At 42.5% G+C, this 25,888-nt stretch overlaps 1 protein-coding gene across 1 annotated transcript in view; it reads right to left on the bottom strand.

Annotated features, from left to right (window-relative positions):
• The window catches only part of LOC311599508 (ATP-dependent translocase ABCB1), a 66,846-nt gene that overhangs the window by 14,280 nt on the left and 26,678 nt on the right, over positions 1-25,888 (bottom strand). Inside the window, exons 15-23 of the mRNA XM_084785429.1 lie at positions 25,006-25,167; positions 23,295-23,468; positions 21,725-21,871; positions 20,816-20,923; positions 18,436-18,513; positions 14,649-14,732; positions 12,623-12,826; positions 4,176-4,276; positions 2,424-2,564 (exon numbers count right to left, since the gene is read on the bottom strand). Coding sequence (XP_084641555.1) covers positions 2,424-2,564; positions 4,176-4,276; positions 12,623-12,826; positions 14,649-14,732; positions 18,436-18,513; positions 20,816-20,923; positions 21,725-21,871; positions 23,295-23,468; positions 25,006-25,167 — 1,199 coding nt within the window. The remainder of the gene's footprint in view (positions 1-2,423; positions 2,565-4,175; positions 4,277-12,622; positions 12,827-14,648; positions 14,733-18,435; positions 18,514-20,815; positions 20,924-21,724; positions 21,872-23,294; positions 23,469-25,005; positions 25,168-25,888) is intronic.

Genomic DNA, 25,888 nt, shown 5'->3' with positions numbered 1-25,888 from the left:
TCAGTATTAAACAGAGCAGAGTGCTGCCTACCTGCCCTGATTACAGCACTAATGGGCATGATTTAGTATCTTCAAGTCAACATCATTTGTACTTATCTGAACAATAATAATGACTTACATTACTTTTTAATTGACATATTTTATGGTTTAGGGAAGAACAGAAAGGTGTTGTGATTGGATATGAAGTGTGTTCCCCATCCCCAGACTCATGTATTTGAACATGTGGTCCCCAGCTGGTGGCCTTGTACAGGAAGGTTGTGTTATTTTAGGAATTGGAACCTTGCAGGAGGAAGTGGGCTACTGGGGACAGATCTTGAAGTTTTACATCCTGTCCTAACTTCCTGTTCACTCTGTCTCCTGACTGCTGATGCAATGTGACCAGCTGGCCTTGCCCACATTCCCACTACCATGCTTTCCCTGTCACGATGGAACGTGCTCCCTCAAACTCTAAGTCCAGATAACCCTTTTTCCTTTAAGTTGCTTTTGTCAGGGTGTTTTTATCACAGCAACAGCCAAAGTAAGTAATACATCCAAAGAGCAAAGTGAGCTACTTAAAGATCTCCTTTTTTAGATACTCTTCTTATTTTTAATGAGCACATATTCAAAGAGTGACTCACTGTTATTGGAAAGGAGAGTGAAAGCAACAACAATTACACAACTGGAAAGAACAACCTCAAGTAATTATAAAACAAAGCAAAACAAAAAAATTTTTAAATGAAACACTCTTTCTTAAAATGCATACCAGTGTGACTGGTTACAAACTAGTAGACTCTTTCATCTCTCTTTGACCTTTGCAAATACTTCTGTTTAAAAGATAGAGATGGCTCAGAGGTTAAGAGCACTGACTGCTCTTCCAGAGGTCCCGAGTTCAATTCCCAGCAACCACCTGGTGGCTCACAACTATCTACAATGTGATCTAATGCCCTCTTCTGGTGTGCAGGTGTACATGCAGGCAGAACATGGTGTACATAATAAGTAAGTAAATCTTTAAAAAAATAAAAAGATAGTGTGATTTCCAACCCTTTGAATCTGGGTTTGCCTTATGACTTATTCTGTCAACAAAATAGAGCAGAGTCACTGTTGTCATTGGGTGTCTGGATTCGGAGGTCCCGTATGCTTAGTATGCTTCTTAATTTTCCTTTGTATAGTCTCTCTCTCTCCTTGCTCCTCCCCCGCCCGTTGCTCCTTCCCACTACTACAAAGCTGCTGCAAGATAAAGCACACCCAAGGGCAGCTCCTCTGCCTACTAGCCAACTATCCTGTAACGCAGAAGTAAGGTTAGATGAGAGCTTGAGTGCCCAACTCACATCAGTACAACTGACTTGTGCCCAAAGAAATCCATGTCACTGTGGCTTAGTGGCTGGTTGTGGGAATGGCATTGTATTCTCACAAAGCCTATGAACTATGTGACAACAATCTCTTTTTTTTCCTTTTTAAATTTTTTTGTATTTTATTAATTTATTCAGATTACAACTAAATTGTTATCCCATCGCTTGTATCCTCCAACCTTTCCACTTTCACCCTATTTCCCTCCCCTAGGTCTATGACCAAGGGGGACCTCCTCCCCCACTATATGGTCATAGGCTATCAAGTCTCATCTTGGTAGCCTGTTTATTCTTTCTTTGAGTGCCATCAGGCCTCCCCACCAAGGGGAGGTGGTCAAATATGGACAGGACACTCTCCACAGTTATGTGGAGAGCACAGACTGACTTAGACATGAACTCCAGTGACAAAAAAAAAAAAATCTTCTTGCATATCATGTCATGCAGCTGCCACGATGCATCTGCATTTGTGACATGGCTATCACAGCACAGACCTAAAAGGACCTTAAAGATAACAAGCCTAATTGTCAATGCTTATACCTAGACACTTGCCCTGAATCGCCCTGCATTCTCTGTTTTAATGGGTACCATGTCTGATTCAGTCGATTGCTAAACTATTTTACAAACAGGGGAAACCTTCATCTTCTTTACCTGTCACGCACTAGAATATTCTTTCAAGGCCTGTTGCTTTGTTGGTAGCTCCTTCTCTGCCTTTCTTCACATGCATTTTATTCTGTCATAGTAAACAGTGAGCCTTGAACTGGCACAATACCCGAGAGGATTCCAGAACACTGGAATCTATCATTTCCTTTTTTGGGGGGACTCTATACACACAGTAAAGGAATAAACTGCAATATTAAAAACTAAAACCAAAAAGGACACAAGGATGGTTAATTTTCCTCATATATTGTTTAAATGCGTTGGGGTCTTTTTAAAATGGGCACTTTTCACAAGGTTCCTCTGGCCCTTACTAATTCAAAGATGGATTTTATATCTAAGATTTTAAATCTAAGACTGGTGTGTCAGTAAATGTCCTTGGTTCAAAGGCTTGGAATAAAGCATTATATCAAATAATTATCTATTTAAGAATCCAATACTTACAACATAACATTTTCAAAAGTCATGATTTGATGCACCACCAAGTAGGCACCAAACCGGAAACAAGCAGCATAGGAAAAATACATCATGGCCTGGGTGAAGGAGAATGTGATCCCAAAAATATTCGCTTTCCTCAAAGCATTCCTGGAAAGGAGACAGCCCAAGTTCAGTCCACTTCATTCCTCAGTCATTCAAGTAGCTTACTGTGGGTTGGCAGTGAGGCCCGCAATAGGACAGATGCTATGGACGCTGGCTGCAAAGATGCAGCCTGATCCCCGTTTGCTTAGCTGTGTGACGTTAGGAAACTGCCTCATCTCAGAGACTGTCTTCAGTCTCAGTCTCCATCTTCAATGTAGGATCATTACATCTCAGTGGGTTGGTGCAAAATGACTGGGCCTGCCACCCTGAGAAGAGCCTGTTTGACATTAACAAGCATACAACAGAGGTGTCCTGCACAGTAGGCCACCACCTGACACCCACCCAACACACTTGAAAAGATAGAAAAGTTGTTCTTCAATCCTGGCCACTCGGCACCTTCTGAGATGGCCTCAGGGTTGCTCCATACTTTGCAATTAAAACCACACCCTCATACCTGTCCAGAACACCTGACAGCGCATGATGTTCCGAGCTGAGCTCTTGCTGCCTCAGGGTTAAAATAAACTAGTAACCAATCATTTTAAAGGTCAACTAACCAATTATGTTTGTACTAAATTCTGCTTCTGTAAGAGTATAAAAGACCCAAGCTTTGCTTAGTCAGGGTCTCTAGCTCAATAGACCTTGGTAGACCCCATCACAATGGATCGATAAAGCATCTCTTGCTGTTTGTATCGGACTGGACTCTCGTGTCTCATTGGGATCCGGGAAGTAGGACCTAACCCCCAGGTCTTACACACTCAAGCTCTGTGTGACAGGAGCAGGCATGTCCTTCCTCGTGGGGCTCTACATGAATTGCTTATTATCAGTGCAGTGGAGGGACTTAATGGGAGTTCACTGTGGGAAGAAAAAGCACTTAAGTGTCTGGAGCCAGGGGATTACAAAGGATTAACATGCCAGGAATTTCTGACAACAAGGATCTTGGGTGTGCAGATGTGGGCAGGAAGAGGGTGTGGATGAGCAGCCCTTTGACCTTCCTGCTCCTGTTTAAACCCACCAACTTTGTTCAGGTCTTTGCTACTCACTGGGATTTCAGATGGAAACTTTTCCCAGAAATAGAGAAAAAAAAAAACCACTTTTCCCATGCTTATGGCAAAGCGGCTTGGGTGCCCTTCAGTAAGGCCCAGTTCTTCCTTGTCCTAGAGAAGAAGCTGAGACTCAGTGTTGGCCTTGATCGTGCCCTGCTCACCTTTCAGAGCCCTCATGGACTCTGCTGAGCCAAGGGAGAAGACCAGGTCTCCCCAGGAAAGAAAGGAATAGAAAATGTCCCCAGGAGACTCCTCTGTGTCCCACAACACCCCCAATTTCATGTTTCATAGAGAACCTTCACCCCAAAAACAGCAAATAGCAGGGTCATTATCCCAACCGGACACCAGAGGCATTAACCTTTGTCCTCTTCCCTCCCTCCCATGTGTCACCAGGCTTCAGTGGCTTTATGTCACGGATGCCCTTGACTAAGCTCAGGTCTCTCTTGATAATCCCAGGTGTTCGTTCTAGTACCTGCTTCACGTGTGCTCTACCTTTTGGCAAAAGCAATCCTGAGAACTGGAGTCCCGCTTGGAAATGCCTCAGAGCCCTGGCCTATTCTTCATGGCTTCTTACCTGTATGGTATCTGCAGGCTATGGGCATACATATCTTCAAACTTCTGCTCCCGGGTCAAGGAGACGACGGTGCGGAAGTTTTCTATTGCTTCAGTGGCAATCTGCAAAAAGACAGGCACAAGATCCAACAGGCGGTTAATTTGAATTCTATAAGCCACATTAATACAAGGAATTTAGTATAGTGATTTAGCATTTAATATTATCGACGAGCATCTTCTCTACTGAAAAGAATATTAAGTAACTTCCCAAACTGGACTTCCGAACTGTAAAAGAGACCAAGTTACCTCCACCTCCAACCCCCATGCCCTAGAGAGAGTAAAGCTGACAGATTGCCTAAAGCCACAGTCCTTAATCAGCTTTAAAAAAAAAAAAAAAAGTAACTCAAGAGTCCTGTATGTCCTTTATGGTGCTCTTCCTTCTACAATGGACATAGTCTTTCCCCCTCCTCACTCCCCCCGCCCCCCGCCGAATTTCTTTGTATAGCCCTGGTTGTTTTGGACTCACTTTGTAGACCAGACTGGCCTCGAACTCACAGATATCCACCTGTCTCTGCTTCCCCAAGTGCTGGGATTTCAAGCATACATCACCATGCTAGGCTAAAATGGACATATTCTAACCTTACAATTATTTTAGTTTGCTTCCTTGTTGATTTGAGACAGGTAAATAAATGCAAAATAAGCAAGACTGGCTTAAAATTCAAGCATTTTCCACTTCAGTCTGAGTATGTTGATACTGCCATGCACCATAATACCTGGCTTTACATATGTTTTAAAATGTAATAGTTTTCTCATTATAAGCTCTATTGTTTTAAAACAAGGTATCTAGAATATGTAACAATATAAAAAGTTATATATTATAATTTTACACATTAACTTAAACAATTGCTTCCCACCCCGTGGCATACACATCTTTAATAACAAAATACATTCTGAATTCTACATTGTTTTTCGATAAAAATAGAGAGCATTTCCCAAGGTTATTACATACATGCAGTGTGGTGCAATACACAGTCCTGACATTGTAGCCCTTGAAGTATTTTCATTCTGATTAAAATCAGCATCTCTATAATTGTCTTTGCATGTGAGCTTTTATCGATATTAAATAATTAGGAAAATTCATGAAAGTAAAAACACTAAGTCAAAGAGAGCAAATGCTGTTTGTCATTAACAAATATTAATTGTACAAATTAACAGGGTTCACTGGAACTTCCATATAGTCCCGTATCGTATCTATTTACTCTTCCACTCTCTCTCCTTAGCCCTTCTCAGTCCCAGACAGTTCTCTTCTCTCACCTTTTAAGACGCTCTACCCACGAAACAAAACACATGCTGTTTGCTTTGTCTCAATTCTACTTTCCTGTGAAAGGCAGAATTTTATTTTCCCTTGCGGCTGAATAATATTCAGTGGTACACACATGCCATATTTTAACCAGTTTTCTCTTTCCGTATCTTGGCTGTAGAAGATGAATTTGCATATTGACTCTGAAAATCATTTCCCAATTCATGGACACAGGAGGCCGTTCTTCCTTGCATCATCTTCAACTTCCTTCCTCAGTTCTCACAGTGTAGAGTTAAAACCCTTAGGAATTAGGGTTGCTGGGGACTTCGTTGTCATAGCTATTAGGAAGGAGACTCCTAACTTGTCTTAGTGAGGTGTCGGTTGGTTGTATTGACTGTACGTGCTTCTCTACTGAATCCATCAGTTCTGGTGATCCTTCAGCAGTCTCTTCCTGTTTAATATATGTGGATAGCAGGACTTCACTTCCTCTCTTTATAATTGTTCTCATGTGTGATCTCTTTATTAAAATTGGGCAGTAGGGGCATTACGTATCTTACCCCTGATTTTAAAGAAATGATTTCAGCTTTTTCTCCAGTCACTCTATTAGCTATATATTTGCCATGCACAACCTCTAGTGTGCTAAAGTGTGATCCTTCTGTCAAGATGGGGTGTTTTCTCCACCGCTGTGATCTCCTCGGATAACTATGTGTTTACTCGTGTATCTCGGCTTTCAATTGTGCTATTGAGCTTTTCTTGGACCCTACGGATGATTCCAACTCTACTATGGTGCACTGTTCCTGTTCTGATTTCTTGAGGCAGCATCTCACTAGGCAACCTAGGGTATCTTTCACACATTAGCCAGGCTGGCAACTAGCACTCTTCCTGCCTGTCTTGCGCATGTCAAGAACACAAGCCTTTACTGTGCCTGTCAGCGTGTTCACTTTGCATATATTGTGTGAAAGTTTTTGCATCTGTTACTGTATGGTTTTCTGGGGCTTGTGTTGTTCTGTGGGGGGGGGTTGTTTTTGGTACTGTTTTTTGTTTGTTTTGGTTTGGTTTTGCTGGTTGGTCCTTAATGGGCTTTCGTAGCTGGCTAATGTTAGCTTCTTAGCTTCATAGACCGAGTTTGGAGTTTATTCCCTTTCTCATTTGATGTAGTGCAGACTTTTTTGTTGGAAACTTATCACCATTCAATCTCATGTTTTAATTGTACTTAGTTTCTTAAATTCCTTAGATTCAATTTTTAAGTCATTTTTGTCCAGAAATTATTCTATTTCTTCGAAAATTGCTATAAGCATTTCCCCCTAAAAATATGCCCCAATGTGGCTGGAGAAACGGCTCAGCAGTTAAGTGCATGTATTGCTCTTCCAGAGGCCCCAAATTCAACTCCCAACAATCACATAAGGTGGCTCACAACCACCTGTATCTCCAGCTCCAGGGGTATTTGACACCTCTGGCCTCTTTGCCATTTGTATTCATGTGCATAAAGCTGACACAGACATGAAATATATATATTTAAAGTTATAAAACATTTACAAATTAAAAAAAAAATTAAAAGCCACTAATGATCCTTCAAGTTTTCAGCAGTTTTAGACATATTCTTTCCTTTTTAAGTTCTATTTATTTGGACCTTCTCTTTTGGTTAATCGAGTGTTCAGCAATCTGATCTCCTCAAAAAAACTAGCTCTTTGTTTACTTAGCCCCTTAATGGTTTATTTTTATGTATGTGAGTATGTATGTCATGTGTGTGCAGGCACCTCTAAGGGCCAGAAAAGGGTTTTGGATCTCCTGGAGCTGGAGTTCCAGGCAGTTGTGAGCTGTCTGATGTCAAGGCTGGGAACCAAATTTGGGTCCTTTGGACAGGAAGTAAATGCTCTTACCCAAGGAGCCATCTTTCCTCATTGGTCCTTTATGGTTCTCTTTCAATCATTTGTGTCCTGATCCTCGTGCTTTGCTTTTGGCTTGGTTTGTTCTCCTTCCTACAGGACCTTGAATGCATCGCTAGGCTGAGATCTCTTTATGGTGTAGGAACTCACTGCCATAACCACTCTTCTTAGCATTGCTTTTGGCAGTTTCTCCTGCTGTGATCAGAGAATACCAACTTGTTAGTTCTTTTAAATCTACATAATGTACAGGAGTGAGTGAGATAGTCAGTTCACACACTTCTCTTGCATCGAAGGCCCAAATCTCCTTTTGGGTCCAGTAGCAGTAAAGTCAGATGCTCTGATACTTGGCACATATGAACTTTTCTTTTGATGAATTATCCCTTTAATAATAATCTTTTGTATTCTGAATTTTCCTTAAATTCTATTATGTTGGCTTTGAGTGTGGCTAAACTTTCTTGGTTTCAGATTCCATTTGCTTGGACTATTGCCTTTCATCCTTTCACTTGCAGATTGTATATTTTCTTTCTTTCTTTTCTTTTCTTATTCTTTTTTTAAAACATATTGTTGCATCTTGCTTCTAAATCAATTCATCTGGTCTGTGTCCTTTGTTTTGTTTTTTTGTTTTGTTTTGTTTCAAGACAGGGTTTCTCTGTGTAGCCTTGGCTGTTCTGGACTTGCTTTGTAGACCAGGCTGGCCTTGAACTCAGAGATTCACCTACCTCTGCCTCCCTGAATACTGGGGTTACAGGCATGCACCACGGTGTCCTGCCCAGTCTGTGTCTTTTAATTGTAGAAATAAGACCATTTACATTTAGAGTTATTATTGAAAGACATATACTAAGATATGTAATTTTCTTCTTGTTACATCTTTGCGTCCTCTTATTCATCTTTAAAGTTTGATGGCGTACTGTGTTGCTGTTTGATTCCTTGCTAATTTTTATTAACTATTCTTGAGGAATGACAGATACAATCTCCCCAAGTTGTCACCCGATGGTGCTTTAATGACATATAGCCTCTAACATGGATATTTGTTCAGTACATACATTCTTTGCCACGTTTTGTAGTGTGGGTAAAAGAATGTGGAGATGGTAAGAACAGAAATATCCCCAATGAGATGTCAGTCTCTCAGCCATGAGATGAACTACCACCCTCATTCTTTTCATCTGTAGAATGAAAGGAATGAACAGAAGTTCTCTAACATTGCTTTAACTCTAAAATTATAGGACATAAAGAGAAATTCCTCTTATTAGTTCAGATACTCTTCTCTCAGGCTCTTTCATGGGTCAGAATGGAATTTAATAAGGATACATCTAATTAAGCTATAATAATTTATAGAATACCCCCCAAAATATGAAATCTCCTTATTTCACTGAATCCTATACAAATAATTGAAGTTTGAAAAAGAAATTTAAAAAGAAATCATCTTATTGTATACATGTGGTTTTTGCCTGCATATATGTCTATGTACCACTTGCATGCAGTGTCCATGGAAGCCAGGAGAGGGCATCAGATCCCCTGAAAGTGGAGTTAGAGATGTTGAAAGTTACTGCTGTGTGGAGGCCAGGAATCGAACCACCCCTCTGGAAGAAGCTCATTCACAGAGACACTCAGTGGGCACCTCCGGCATGGCTGCCTCTTCCCAAGCTGATTTCTGCTCAATATTCTAAGTCCCAATTTGATGCTACCTTTGTTTGCCCTCTCAGTCTAACACCAGTCATTTCTGCTATATGTTTTGAATACCTTTTTTGATGATGCTTTGCTAACTATCTGTCGCTCCTGTCTATCTACCATTTGCTATTGCTCTTTTACTTTGGCTTCCTAGCTGTACTCTTTATAAACTCGTCTACATTTGAAGGAATGGCTGTAGCAGATCATTTCCCGGATGTTCAGCACACACACACACACACACACACACACACACACACACACACACACCTTTTCACTTTACTTGTAATCTCAGCACTGGAGGAGATACAAGGCTCCGTGGGTTTGCTGGCCAGTCAGCCTAGCCTAACCAGTGGGCTCTAGGGCCCAGTGAGGGACTCTGACTCAAAGATAAGGCAGATGACTCCTGATAAATAACCCCTGAGGCTGACCTCTGACCTCCCCATTCATATACACAGGCACCCAAACTCACATACAATTGCATACTCACACCAAATATATATGAGTTTTTAAAAAATGCTGAAAGTAAGGAAAATAAGATGTTAAAGAATTTATTCAGACAATCTCTGTTTAGATACTTTAAAATATTTTTAATTATAAAAGTTCAAATTAATAAACAGAAGAGCTTTTCTGGGTTAGAAAGACCACTGAACAAACCATAACAATGTGTGAGTGAAAACAACACGGTCAAGTTCAGTGAATGTTTGAAAGACTTTCTGCACATCATTTTCTAAGGCAAGGGTGCTGGGCTGTGATGTCGTGTCTGTAAATGTCATGTTTTTTCAATCTGTTTATTGCTGATGAGAATGAGAGTTTGCTGCACAGACTTTTCACAGAACAATCTCTTCATTTCAAAGCACAACAAAGCAATTAGGAAAAGCCTTACAGCGTCATTCTCCACAGGTTTTAAAGACTAAGTAATCTTGCAAACAAAGAGCTTTTAGTTGAAAGACTAAAGATAGTACGATTTCTTTTGCAAAGTATCATTCACTAAATAGTTTTGAAGAAAAGAAAGTGCATGATTTTTGGGGGAAAAAAGGAAGCCTCTTCACTATCCTTCTGCCTTCAAAAAAATTCAAGTTTGATTATGGCTTTCAATTTTGAAGAAAAAAATGACATCTTTTCAATAAATGTTCCTTAGTCCATAATAACATTACTGACCACTGCCAAGCACAAGGCTTCAACACGGTGAAGCTTATGAGCATGTTCTGACATCATAGACAGAAAGGGAAGAGCAGACCCTTCCTTCACAGACACCATGAATGAGGCTCTGATGTCAAACATAAGGAACATGAACAGCCTGTGACATCATACTGTCACTGTACAAGAAGGCCTTGACATTACATTGTTGGGATACGAACAGCCTTAACATCACACACTTGAGAATACATGTTCTGTGAAATTACACAGAACTGCTTAGAAAGCTCGAGCTTACCTCATTCCTTTAGAGGCAAATCATCAGAGATGGTTGTCCTTCATGGAGCTTATGTTTTAGCAGGGAAGATACGCCATTCATTAATAAAGAAATAAAACAGAAATGCCAGAGGCTGAGCTAAGGCATGCATTCAGGGAGTGCCAATAGCCTCTGAAAATACAATTCAGAAACCCGAATGATGTGAAGGAGCCATCCATGAGATCCAAGGGAATCAGAAACGGGTGTGATAGGAACTGCACCAAGCCCCTGGTGGTCACAGCAGTGTAGATAATGAAGTTGGAGGGCAAGAAAAGCACAGAGTTGTCAAGGATGAGGCCACATCTGGCTTGTAGCCAAGAGAAAGCTTGGAGTGCATGCAACTTGGTAGAAGCCACTGAAAGATTTCAAGTATAGGTTAGCATGATCTGGTTTGTAGCTAGCAGACAGGAGGATAGATTTTGTGTGAAGAATATAGGAGGATAAGTCTAAAAGGGCCACGCTGGTGGGACATCCATTACCTTGTGACTTTGGACAAGATGGAGGATCTCTCTAAACTTTGGCCTTTCTCATTGCTCCAGTAGGGATAATTACTGACAGCATTAAGTAAGAGAATACACACACAGTCCCTAAGATGATGGCGACTAGCCAATAACAAATGGTAACCTGAGAATTATATGAATTTGGTTGGTTTTTAATATTAAGTAGGATATTAACCATACCATAGTTTGTGCTCTATGCTCCCTCTGAGGAGCCTGACCATGACTCAGAAGGTCTGGCACAGATACATGCATCCATTTCCATCTATACCCCCTTCCTCCTGCAGCCGATGCCTGATTCTTAGCCTTCATCATCTTTCTACTAACACTCTAAGACACTTCAAGCACTTTAGGACTATATAACAATAATGCTTTTCTTCAAATGAAAAGTCTTCACCACAGAATAAAAAAACCCAATGGTTAATTCAAGTCATTAACTCAGGAAGAGTTAATGGGACTAATGTTGACTGAGCCAGAACTGAGGACTGAGGGTATTCACACTGTGAAGGTTGACCCCAGAAACAATGGAATAGAGGCAAGAAAGCTGGCCATAAGTATTCCTCTCAAAGCAACTCCAGGGAAGCAGGCTGAGGAATATTGGTGATGACTACTTTCTGGGGCCTTCCTCATCACTCATGTCAGTGAGGTGCATGGCTAGGAGACAAAGTACCAAATACACACCTACTGGGAACCCACCGCCCATGGACCAGGCCTTAAGTCTTGGGGATTTGGAATGTCCATCAATAGATACATCCCTAGCAGATACTGGGCTGACTTGGGGCGGGGTGCAGGGGGGGGCAGCCCTGTTCTGAACCATCATTTCCACAGAGATCATGTGATACCCAACTATGCTCCACCATGACAGAGGTTGAATTCCTAGATAAGTGGAGTACCCCTCACTAAGTCTGGATCCTGCCTCTGGGAGTAACTGGCTCTAAGCCATGATGGGCATAGCCTAGGTTTCCATCAGTTTCACCTGAAAAAAAAAATGAGGTTTTAACAGAACATACCTGGCAGGATCACGGCAAGAAATAAAACATTTGCCAGGAAAACCAATAAATGTCACAGAAGCATTTGTTAAGCTGCAGGGAAAAAACTGAGCTATGTGCACATGACATACAGGATCACGTGTAGGAGAACAGATGTGGCAGGGAGGAGGAGGCATGACAAAGGGCACAGGGCGGTAATCTAAAATGGAAAGAATAAATACTCTTAGGACTTTTCCCCGTAATGAAGGTTCCCAATCACGCATTAAAAAAAAAAAAATGAGTCTGCATTCCTGAACACGAGGATGGTTTAGAGAAAGAAAGACAGAAAAACAGAGAAGGGAGAAAGAGAGAGAGAGAGAGAGAGAGAGAGAGAGAGAGAGAGAGAGAGAGAGAGAGAGAAGGAGGTGGGGGGAGAAAAGAATGGAAGGAAAGGCCTGGTTGGAACCCAGGAGGAAGTGGAAGCAATGGCCTGACACCAGAAAAGCTGTGAAGAGCAGCTGTCAGTTCTCCGGGCGCGAGGGGTGGCCACCCACTCTTCTTCAGTTAAGAATCTGCAGGAAACTAAAGCTTTATTGGAGACCGGTTAGAAACACACCCTCAGCGCACAGCGCAGCCAGCAGCAGGGAACTGCCGAACAGCACCACCCAGAGTTCTAAGAACTGCCCTCAGTTTGACTCACCTTCCCAGAAACCTCTAGTTCTTTCTTGTCTTTCAGAGCGTGACCAGACAACAGTTTCAGCTCAATAACTCCACCCACTACAATGAGCGGTACAATCACTACAAGTAAAAGTGTCAGCTGCCAGCCATAGACTAAGGCTATGACGATCCCTGTCCCCAGATTGGCTACATTCTGGGTAATGACCGCAAGCCTGGAGCCCAGAGCCTGAAAAACACAACAAAGCAGAGACATATTTTTATACTAACTGTAAAATACACGTGTTTATGTACTCTCAAGAATAAGGACAACTTACTCTCATGCAAACACAGTCTTTATCATCTCACAGTTACTAAGGTACTGTTTACTTTGAAGGTCACTGTCTTTCTAAAAAATGACGATTTTCCTGATTTCTACATAAATGTGAAAAATCGATCAATAATCCAGGATGCAATTGGCTTCTCTCTCTGTTCTGCTTTTGTTCTCAGTGTGTTTGTGTGGTCCATGTACGTGAGCACGCTGGAATACTCCCCCACGGGGGCTAGAGCAGGATGGGACATGTCTTCCTCTACCGCTCTCTGCCTTGCTGTTTTTACCCAGGGTCTCTCATCAAGCATGAGCTTGCTCACGCGCCCCTAGGGTCCACCCGTCTCTGTCCCTCCCTCCTAGACAGTCCCCTAACCCCATGTCCTCTACTCATCCCTTTTCACTTTTTGATAGTCTGACCTCCAAGCAGACTGTATGAGGGCAAAAGTCTTGTCTGTCACATGAAACACATAATTATAGCTGGGTGTGGTGGCTCATACCTTTAATTCTAGCACTTGGGAGGCAGAGGCAGGGGGGTCACTGTCAGTTCCAGGACAGCCTGGTCTACAAAGAGCTCAGGACAGCCAAGGGCTACACAGGGAAATGCTGATTTGAAAAACAAAAAACAAACAAAAAGAAATACATTAATTATGTTTCTTTCTTTCTTTCTTTCTTTCTTTCTTTCTTTCTTTCTTTCACTTTTTAAAGACAGGGTTTCTTTTATAGTCCTGGCTGTCCAGAACTCACTTTGTAGACCTGGTTGGCCTCGAACTCACAGAGATCCACCTGTCTCTGCCTCCCAAGTGCATAATTATGTCTTATTTGTATGTTTTTGTTCTATTCAACTTGTCATAAGTCTTTAGTGTTGGATTTATTCATACTAAAAAAAGATAAATATGAAAATAGTTCTTGAGATTTATAAACCGTTGAAGAATTTTCCAACTGCGTGTTGGTTTCATAGTCCAATCTATTTTAGCAGAAGCCCCGTCTGTAACCTGAAACATGGTCTGTATAGTTCTGTCAAACAGGAAGCCTGAAAGATAGAGACTGATACAAAGGCTCAGGGCTGCGGAGGATACAACAGCAATCACGTATGTTGGAGTTTTTTCACATCATCTTCTTGAAGAATATTGCTATGAAGTGATGGGTGCAAAAGAAACTGTGACTTCAGCCAGAAATCACAGTCGGATGGTTTGAGTTACTTCTTCTGTGTAGGCAGTAAATTTTAATATGTGGTTTTGTTTCGTACAATCATTTTAAGGAACATTTTCTTCCTTCTGCTCTGAATACCTAGAAACACCATGACATGAAGTACTTGCCACTCAAGTAAAACTGTACTGTCTGCTGGTTAACTGAGCAGTGAAGGGGACTGATCCTGTGAGGTCTGTTGTTGATATATCCTCTACTAGTGACCCTGGCCCCTCAGGTCATCATCATGGGAACAACAATGTGCAAAATGGTCCCTTTTCTAATAACTACTTTCAGCGCACCTTATTAATAGTATGGAAAAACAGCAATAACAAAGGAATGCTTTGATGTTATATACTATGCATGCAATATATATTTAATTTTATATCTTTGCTAAAATACATGTGATATCCTGCTGAGTTAAATGGATATTTACATCTCTTTTCCTTGCAGCCCCTATTTACGTTTTCTTAAAGATACTCACTAATATCTATAATGAGAAAATCAGGCTGTAGATCAAAATGGAGTAACACATCCACCCAGAGGAAGCACATACCCCTTTAACATTGGCAGCATCACTGGCGAGCCTGGTGGTCAACGTGCCAGTGCTGTTTCTATGATCATCAAACCAGCTTATATCCTGTAACACAGAAAGCATCTTTTAATCTTAATGGCCTATTTATGAAACTTCTAGGTCTAGGAGAAAGTGACAGAGTCAGCTGTCATATAGCCCCTGCACTTAGCATCCAGAACTTAATGTTCAATAGACAGAAGAGAAAGGTAATATATAAACACATAACTGGAATATTTTATTTGTTAATTTATGTAGAAAAATCTCCTTGTTGCTAGCATAACTAAGTATTAAACAGTGAGAAGTAACACCATTGCTCTCATCATAAAGCCTCAGATCTCAGGACAGAAGGCACAAGTAAACATATTTACACCATCTAGATGGTAATTAACACAGTGGACAAAAACATATCAAAGAAGGACAAAAAAGTAAGGGGCGAGGTAGAGAAGGGGCAGAGAAGGCAGCAGACCTTTCTAAGGGGCCATGTGAGCAGACGTGCAAATGAAGGAGATAAAAGCACCTAAGAGAAAGAAAATGTGGCATGTGCAGAGGCCCTGAGGCCAACGCACATTCAATCTCTTTTTTAAAAATATTTTATTAATTTATTCATATTACATCTCAATTGTTAGCCCATCCCTTGTATCCTCTCATTCCTCCCGCTTACCCCCTACTCCCCTCCCCTATGACTGTGACTGAGGGGGACCTCTTCCCCTTGTATATGCTCATAGAGTTTCAAGTCTCTTCTTGGTAGTCTGCTATCCTTCCTCTGCATACCACCAGGCCTCTCCATCAATGGGACATGGTCAAAAATGGGGCACCAGAGTTCATGTGAAAGTCAGTCCCCACTCTCCACTCAGTGGTGGAGAATGTCCTGTCCATTAGCTAGATCTGGGTAGGGGTTCGAAGTTTACTGCCTGTATTGTCCTTGGCTGGTGTCATAGTTTGAGCAGGACCCCTGGGCCCAGATCCACCTGTCATAATGTTCTTCTTGTAGGTTTCTAGGACCCTCTGAATCCTTCTATTTCCCCATTCTCCCATGCTTCTCTCACCTAGAGTCCCAATAGGATGTCCTCCTCTCTGACCCACTTTCCTGGTAAGTGAAAACTTTCCTGGGACAGGCCCCTTGGGCTAGTGTCTAGATATAAGTGAGTATATACCATTTGACTGTTTCTGCTTCTGGGTGAACTCACTCATTATGATCATTTCTAGTTCAGTCCATTTGTCCACAAATTTCGGGAATTCCTTGTTTTTAATAGCTGAGTAGTATTCCATAGTGTAAATGTACCACAGTTTCTGATCCAGTTGGGGTCTTGGATAATACATTCAATGTCTTAACAAAAGCTAGCAGGCTGTGGTAGCCTAAGCCAAACAAACACTGTTTATCTCTCAACAAACTTCTTCCTCCAAATTACTTTGTCCTACTGGGCATGTTCCCCTGAGCCTCTCTTCCACAACCATTGTGCAGCTGAGTCTTGGAGACACCATGTCGTGCCATTGCTTATTACTAGGTGTGGATGGGCGATGTACACTGGGCATCCCTTTGGCTGCTGGACAGACTACAGCCCTTTCCCCTGCTAGATACATGCTGCATCCACACTGGGATGAGGATGGCGGTAGGGAAACCAGCCAGGAGGCTGATCAACAATGGCTGGAGAGGCATAGAGGGTAGGTATGGAGAAAGCCTGCTAAAGAAAGGGAAGGCAAAAGCTCAAGTCTGGAAATATGGGAGTGTGAGGCTTCATCAGTATCAAAGGAGAGAAGCTCAATACACAAATAGTTCACTCTAGTCAGCGTAGCATAAATTAACGAGGTTAAAAAATCAAAAACATCTGGGTGGTGGTGGCACACACCTTTAATCCCAGTACTCGGGAAGCAGAGGCATATGGATCACTGTGAGTTTGAGGCCAACCTGGTCTACAAAGTGAGGTCAGGACAGCCAAGGCTACACAGAGAAACCCTGTCTTGAAAAACCAACCCCTCCCAAAAAGCAATGCATATTAAAATGATGTTCATTATTAAAAGGTTATATTCTTTATAATATCTCATATCTTAAAGCAAGTAGAAGAAAGACTGTGGTTATGAAGTATGAATTTATGTCTGTCACAAAAACTCTGGTCTTTATAAATATCTGAATCAATGATGTTCAAAGGAATAACTGACTTTCATAAAGCATACGTAACAAAAGTCACCGGAGCACCATGATTCACTATAGCCTGTATCGATGCACCTTTTAGTACATCTTACTAAAGTGTTCCCCCACTGGAGCATGACATCCTTGAAGGCAGGGGCCATTCAGATCAGAACACCTTGCAATGCTTAATACTATACTTTGTAAACGGTGGCTTCCATATGTTTGCACTTCTGAATGGTTTCTCGAAAGGGCATCGCAGACGCCATCCACTCGGCTCTTGAAGACCAGTGGACCTGGGGGTTGGCCTGGAGGCCAGTGGGGTAAGGAGCATCTGGTGATTTACCAAGGTCTACCACGAGAGGGTAAGTAGTATCCTAGTGTTGGACATGATTAGACAGAAAGCCCGAGGTTAGAGACCCACCATAAAATGAAGGGCTTCCTCACACATCAGACTTAGTCCTGGCTGTAAGCGCCTGGAGCCAGCAAGTCTCATTTACCTTTTGAAGTGTTGGTGGGAAGACTGGGAAAGGCCTGTGGGATCAAAAACAGCTGAGCAGGGAACTGGGGTGATGACTTGAAAGTCAAAGCACATTCTGCTCTTGCAGAGTCTGGCTCACAGCACGAGTGTTAGCGGCACACAACAACCTATAACTTTACTCCCAGGGGATCTGAAGCCCTTTTTGACCTCTGCAGGCACCTACTTTCATGTGCACATCCCCCCCCCCACTCCCATATACACATAATTTTTGAAAACTCTTAAAACAACAAAACAACAGCCAGGGATATGTGACTGGCCTCTGCTGCTTCTGACTGGGCTCCAGTGCCTCAGGCTTGCCTGGGGCTAGGATGCTTGAACATCTTCTTATTCAATAGAAATGACTAGTGGTCATAAAATCTCTAAAGTCATACACAGATTTATCACAATTACTAAAAAACAAAAACAAAAACAAAACCCCCAAAACAACAACAACAACAAAAACCTCAAACAAACCAAAAATCTTTCACCTTGGCTGCCCCGGGAAACCTTTCCCAAATCCTACTTCTTTAAGGAAAATATCCACACTGTCTGTTTTTTTGTTTTTTGTTTTTTTCTTTTTAAAATTTTTTTTCACACTGTCTGTTTTGTGCATTGAAGGTACAAAGTATGTGATGCACTCTGTTCTATAATGTTACTGCAGTCTCCCTAAAGAAACTAGGCTAGGGGAGGAATGCTGAGCCAGGGCGATGATGTTGGATTTGTGGAATGAAAGGCATGGAGGGTATCTCTTGAAGGCAAGAGTCATGACAGAGTATCCTAGGTCCACAGGAGAAAGAAGGGAAAGAGTAGAGAATGAGGAAAATTGAAGATTACTTCAACTTCTATGGTCTTTCAATGCTGGACCAAAAGGCTGGAGGAGAAACTAAGTCTGGAGACTCCATTTGTCTCAAGCCCATCTGATTCCTTGTGCACAGCCGCAGCAGACAGACTGCAGATAGACCCACTGCCCACATCTACAGACATTTTACCAGCCTCTCCAGATGATGCCGAGAACCCAGCAGAGACTCTAGCTAAGAAACATAACAGAGCTCCTACAATCTGTGCCTGAGGAGCACGTGACAGAAGGCGTACTCACCCCAGGGTGCAACCCTCAACATCCATACCTGCCTCAGCATGGATCTGAAGACCATGTATCGCAGCCGCTTGGTGAGGATCTCTCCAGCTTTGCCAAATGTGAAACCCTAAGAGGAACGAGGACACGTCACACGGAGACTGGCCAGGGACTGGGACAGCAATCCCACAGCAGGAAGGGGGAATATATGATGACATATGACATCACACAGCCTCCATTCCTGGGTGGGCTGCATTGTTGTCACTATTGCGCCAGGCATGTAGCTGCAGTGGTAGAGGGCTAGCAGAGGCTCGTTTTGACAGTAACCCCATGGCTCCCAGTTGGTGAAAGGGGGTCCAGAAGTGTACTACAAATGCATTTATGTGCCCTACCCACCTCATCTCTGCTCCCAGCCCTACTTATCTCCCCAACTGGTCAACAGAAATCACTTAGAGAGCTAGTGTTTTACCAAAGGCAGGGGCACTCTAACAAGCTGTGTGGTGGTTTCAATAGGTGTGGCTCCCATAGACTCATATATTTGAATGCGTGGCCCATGAGGAGTGGCACTGTTAGAGTAGATGTGGCCTTGTTGGAGGCAGTGTGTCACTGTGGGTGCTGGCTCTGAAGTCTCCTATGATCAAGCTCTGCCCAGTGTGGCACACAGTCTCCTCCTGGCTGTGGATCAAGATGGACAACTCTCGGCTCTTCCAGCACCATGTCTGCTGGCATGCCGCCATGTTTTTCACCATACTAATCAAACTTCTGAAACCGTAAGCCAGCCCCAATTAAATGTTTCCTTTTATAAGAGTTGCCATGATTGTGCTGTCTCTTCACAGCAATAAAGCCCTAAGAACAAGCTGTAGACATAAATTATTAGTTAACTGGAACATGTGTGAGACAGAAAAGACATGCACTGTTAATGACTTCACAAGAACCTAACGTGAAATCTGAGAAAAATCATTTACAGTCACCCATCTGTCTCTCACTGAGGTCCCTGCCTGACTCTCAGATAAGGGTCTGGGCATTCTATCCTTTTCCAGCCTGGACTGGAAATCCATTGAGGTCCAGGGATCCACTGGCTGTTTCTCAGGGTGGTCTAGAGGTCTTCCCAGACTCAGTTTCCCCAACCTAGCCAGACTGGGAGGGAATGGCTTTCACACCTCGTGCTTCCTTATGCCAACTGCCAAAGCAGGTGTGACCAGCTCCAAGCTGCCTCCAGCCCAGTCTCTTACCCATTCTTTTACTAATTTTTGGTTTTTATTTCCAACAGTGTTCAGTGTCTTGTCTACTAAAATATTAACACATGTCCAGAATGTGGTAACTAGAGGCTGGAGAGATGGCTCAGTACTTAGGAGCACTGGCTGCTCTTCCAGAGGACTCTGGTTCCATTCCCAGCACCTACATGGTAGTTCATCACCATCCGTAACCACAGTTCCAGGGAACTGATCGCCCTCTCCTGGCTTCCGCTGGCACCAGGCATGCCCATGGTGCACAGACATATACGTGGGCAAAACCAAATACACACAACAGAAAATTTGAAATTTAAAAAAAGCCCAGAGTTTCAGCTACAATATTTCCTGTGGGCAATCACTGACTCATCGGCTAGGAGGTGACTTCCTAATGCTGTTCATAGAACTGGACTTGCTCACTTGGTCATCTCTTCTCTTAATCATCATGAGGCCATATTTTGCCATATTTTGGAGAAGGAGAGCTGAGGCAAAGACAGCTGAAATGACTCATTTTACCATCGACACATACTTGGCTGGACGCGCAAATGACAGAAAGACCTGGGCCTCACCCCAGAGTCCATACCGCGTGCCTTTCCGCACTACATTATGAGAACATTTCATTTCTTTTGCAATTGAATTTGAGTGGTATGATTTTTCAAACTGCAAAAAGTACTAAGGGTATGTCCTACACACTGTGCTCCTGCTTCCTTAATGACTGGTTTTCGTGATTCTATTTTCATGATTGTCTTGTCATTGAAATGCTTCTTTCTGTGCAGCAAGAGCAGAGTGAGAAATGTCTCAACATCTTTTTAACTTAGTATGATACGCTTGCAGAGTTCTCTTAGTCTGTTTTCTTGTTTTTTGCTTCCCGCCCCCCCCCCCGACCCCCAACACAGGAAGACATTTCTCTAAATGCTAGATTGGCCGGCAATACATACCTCCAAACTTATCCTCAGGGCTCCCATTCTCACGTTTCTATCTTTATTCTAATCCTTGCAGCTCACTGGCCAATCCCTAACTATGATTAGGTCAAGGGTCATACTTGGGGGAAAAGGTAGAGAGGAGAAGGAAAGCGGGTGAGAGGAGGCAAAGCCACAGACTGCTACAGCCCAGGCAAGGGAGGGGGACCCACACGAACAGGGAAATTACACACAACGTTCACAAGTCTTCCAAAGCGAATGCAGACATGATGTAGGAACTTACCTGAAAGAAAAATGTAACAAAAGAAACCATCCCCAGGACCAGAAAAAACAGTGAAAAGAAGTTACAATTCTGTCGCTTGGTCTCGGGGTCATCATCTCTTGTAAAGACCTGTGACAAAATATTTGAGAGTTCTTAGCTCTATCGCTGAGGAGAGCGTTCTGCACGAAGCCCAGTCCCCGTCTCACACAGTTTGGGGGACAAGATAGACTTTGTATACTGGAACAGGGTTGGCTTCCAGAATGCCGACCGCCAAGGCATCTGGATTCCACCTACCTTCAAGATGGAGGCGGTCTGCCATTCACAGATTCATCCAATATTTGGTGTGGTGTGGTGATAGTGGTGGGCTGCCTGGCTTTCCATATAGATTAATGCATGCACCCACTAATGGAATGAATTCTCTCCACGTAAGGAAGAGTACTGTTCAACAACTCTGTTTTACTCTGTGGAGATCTCAAAGTGTCCCGAGCTGTCTGGGCTGACTATTAGGGACTGGATAATCTATCGGGGATCTCAACTCTATAGAAAATGGAGTCTGCCCCTCTCAGCAGCCATTGTGGAGGCCTTGTGAAATGTCCCTCACCCACATGAAAATGATGTAAATAAAGTACTCTTGTAAGAAATTCTCAAATAAATTTAAATGAAAATATTAGCTTTCCTCTTACAAATGTTTTTCTGGCTTATTATCAATGGTACAAATAGAAGCAATTTATTCACTTTTTTTTTTTTTTTTTTGAGATAGGGTTTCTCTGTGTAGCTGTCCTGGACTCACTTTGTACATCAGGCTGGCCTCGAACTCACAGAGATCCACCAGCCTCTGCCTCCTGAGTACTGGGGTGTGACACCACCACCTGGCTATTCACTCTTATCAATAAACAAACAAATATACACAAAACGGACATCAATACTTACCCCCACAATCCTTGAAAATACTATAGAAAACGCTGGCTGTGTGCATCCATTTACAACAGCACAAAGTACACCAACAACTAAATAAGGCCATTCTGTTATATTTAGCTTTAGGATCCGCCAAAAGGAAACAAGAGGCACATCTTCAACCTAGGAAACATATACATCACAACAAAACAGTTTATAACATTGGTAACTTGGGGGCTAGAGAAAGGCTCAGCAGTTGAGGGCACTTGCGGTCTTCCAGAGGGTCCATCTTCTATTCCCAGCACCAAAAAGGCAATTCATAGTTGTCTGTAACTCTAGGGGATCTGATTCTGGCCTTTAGGGACAACACACGCAGCTGGTACACAGACAAACATGCAGTCAAAATAATCAGTACACATAGAGGTATTATTTAAAATTTGATAATTAAATTTGTCCTCTATAGCTCTATCCATACATATTACCATTAATGAGTATGATGCTATTTCTTATTGACTGGTAGTACTATTTCTGAAGCCAACTCTGACAAGTTTCATTTTTAAAAAAATGATGATGTTACTAATACTCTTAGCTTAGATTTCAGGAAACAAGAATATTTACAATTAGGAACAAACAGAATAGAAAATTTAATACTGGCAGATCCACCAGAGTCTCACTCTTTTTAAAACTTACTAAATTGCCCAAACATATAATAATCTGATATTACTGACACCTGAGGTTATAAAGACTATGTGTTTCTAACGCTCATAAGCATACTCTTGTCAGGCTATGTGTTTATTTAAATCTATTATGACTGGGTACTAGCTCTACCTACCTGTTTAGAATCTTTATGTGTGTTAAAAGTACAATGCATACAAGGAAGGGCTGTGTACTGCTCGCTATAGTAGACAAGATGAGGGGTGAGATATGTACCTTATTGGTAAGGTGCCCAGCTAGCATGTATGAGGCCCTAGCACCACAACAAAACAAAACAAAACAAAACAAAAACCATATTTTTAAACTAATTCCTTAAGATTTTGCCAACATTTCTGACTTTAGAAATTCCTGATGATGATGGCTATTGACAGGGCCTGAATGACCCAGGAGAGAAGCCTCGGAGTGTCACGGCGGGAGATTCCAGATTAAGATCTGGTTAACTGATGTGAGAATACTTAGCTGTGGAGCTGGCTAAACCGAACACAGGCATTCATCACTCTCCTGTTCCCTGACTATGGTGCCATCGCCCTCAACTGCCCTCTCAAACTGTGAGAGGCGACAAACCCTCCCTTCCTCCCTAAAACTGCTTTGGTGACATATTCTCGTTACAGCCACAAGGCCATTAGCTAATATGGACCACCACAGTTTCGATGGTTTCCTCACATAAATTCAACATTTAGAAAACTGCATGTGCATTCTTATTCCTAAATTCTAAACTGACTGTAAAATGCTATGATTTGGGTTTCAGAAATACCCAAGGAAATAAGATAGAAGGATTCTAAACAGTTATACCTCGGTTTCCCTCCTACCCTAGTACAAACTCACTCAACTAACAGAGCCACAAGGAGAGGGGTGGGAGAATTTATAACTAAGACTATGGCCACATCCATACCAGGGACTCTTTCGTGCTAACTCTTCTCTCTTGGTCTTGCTGTCCATGGGTAATTCTGCAAATTGATCTCCTTATTAAAGGAGACTTTGATTCTCCTGAAGTCAGTTCAGAGGCATCAGTGTCACTTTGGGAGTCAAAAGCTTCATTTCCTGGTTCAATTTCATTTCCTCTAGTCTAAAACAAACAAGAAACACAGAAAATTTGTCAGGTATGGTTGAACAAGGCAGATGATTCGCTGAGCATCAGAGTTAAGGAAAATAATGAAATGTTTCATGTTACTGTGGGAAAAGATGAAGTTAAGCTGTTATGCTTTCTCATGTTATGTATTTGCAATGAAAGCCACAGAATGAAAAAGACCGCCACCAAATAAAATAGCTCTTATGTAGTCATCGCTATGCCACTTTGTCAACTGTACACAAACCTAGACATGGCTAGGGAGAAGGGATCTTACTTAAGAGAAATGCCCCCATAAGACTGGCTTTTTGTTTGTTTGTTTGTTTGTTTGTTTGTTGTTTTTGTTTTGTTTTGTTTTTCGAGACAGGGATTCTCTGTGTAGCCTTGGCTGTCCTAGGCTCTCTTTGTAGACAAGGCTGGCCTTGAACTTGCAGTGATCTGCCTGCCTCTGGCTCCCAAGTGCTGGGATTAAAAGCATGAGCCACCATGCCCAGCATAAGACTGGCTTTTAAGCAAGTCTGTGGGGATATTTTCTTGATTTATGATTGAAGTGGGAGGGCTGGCCCATGGTGGGTGGTGCCACCCATGGGTAGGTGGCCCTGGGTTGTATAACAAAGGAGACTGAGCAAGCCAGAGAGAGCAAGCCAGTAAGCAGCATCCCTCCATGGCCTCTACATCAGCTCCTGCCCTGAGTTCCTGGCCTGATGTCCCTGGATGATGGATTGACCATAGGATGAAATATTCCCTTTCCTCCCCAAGTTGTGTTTGTTCGTGGCATTCTATCATAGTAACAGAAAGCTAAGTAAAACTTTTTTTTTCTGGGGCATTCAGTCAAGTTTGCTTGGAACCCGTATTATCAACGGCAGTGTGGTATATTCCAAGATATGAGCCACATCTGTCATTTAAAATTTCCTAACAGTCACATGTAAAAATAGATAAACATCAACTTTAATTATATCTAACAAGTCTAAGATATTAACACGTAATAATAAAAACAAACTATAGGGATGTTTATACTTGGCCTTTAGAATCCCAGTGTTCATTTTGTACTTCAAACATTCCAAAATCCAAACGTGTGTGTGTGTGTGTGTGTGTGTGTGTGTGTGTGTGTGTGTGTGTATTGGTTTTTTAAGACAAGATCTCTGTGTTAGCATTGGCTGTCCTGGACTTGCTTTGTAGACCAGGTTGGCCTCGAACTCACAGAGATTCACCTGCTTCTGCCTCCCAAGTTCTGGGATTAAAGGCATGCGTCACCATGCCCGGCCCCCTAGCCAATATTTAAACACTCAGTATCCACATGTGGCTAGCAGCTACTACCAGAGGTACCTCATCTCTCAATCTCATTAAACGTCAATTATCCCTTCTTAAGCTTCTCTCTTTCCTAGAAAAAGTAACATAGAACACTGGCCTGGTCCTGACTATCCAAGCACTTTTCATGATTTTCAAGATAATCAAATCAAATGTATCTACAGCACTAACTGGGCCACATCATGTTATCACCAAGGTAGACCAGGACATTTCTAGAGTGCCACTGTACCTGTGTCATGACAAGTTTGAAGTAAATGCCCTTCTCTCTCATGAGCTCATCGTGACTTCCTTGCTCCACAATGACACCACCATCAAACCCAGCAATGACGTCGGCGTTACGAACTGTAGACAAGCGGTGGGCTATCACAATGGTGGTCCGGCCTTCTCTAGCCTGGAGGGAGAGAAGCCTGGCTCTTTTTACATGAATAATTATAGCACAAACTCAGTCATCCATCTTATGTTCACTACATGCCAGGGCTTCAACATTACAAAACTGGTAAAGCTGCAGAAAACAGTCCATGATTTCAATAATTGCTGCTGCAGCCAAGGAGCTATTCATATCTGATAGATGTGGTTGAAGAAAAATCAGTTGAATTCAATGGAGTAAAACTCAGTGCATTAATCACACAGTCATCCAACATAAAGGACATGGTGTTGGTTTGTTGTTTGTTTCTTTGTTTGTTTGTTTGAAAAGAGAGAGAACATGAAGCTGGTGGGTAGGAAGGTGAGGGAAAATCTGGGAGGAGTTGGGGTTGAGTGTACTCACTTATGAGTAGATATTAACCCAACATACATGTCTTCTGAGAGACTCCACCCATGGGAGGAGCAGGACAGATGCTAGGGCTCACTACTGGACTCTGGGTGGAGTGCTGAGAGTGGTGTGGAAAAGTGGGGGGATGGAAAGACTCAGAGTGTTCAGGAACCCCACCAGGAGAGCATCAAGGTTGGAGGATCTCGACTCAGCAGGGGGGAGCTGTACCAACCAAGGACAATGTATGCAATAAACCTAGACCCCCCTGTTCAGATCTAGCCAATGGACAGCGCATTCCCCACGGTTGTAAGGAGAGTGGGGACTGACTCTGACATGAACCCTGGTGCCCCTGAACTGACTA

This window comes from Acomys minous (assembly GCF_964271855.1).
Source record: "Acomys minous genome assembly, chromosome: 6".
Taxonomy (NCBI): domain Eukaryota; kingdom Metazoa; phylum Chordata; class Mammalia; order Rodentia; family Muridae; genus Acomys; species Acomys minous.
The sequence above is the reverse complement of the archived record's forward strand: the minus strand, read 5'-3'. Positions and strand labels throughout refer to the sequence as shown.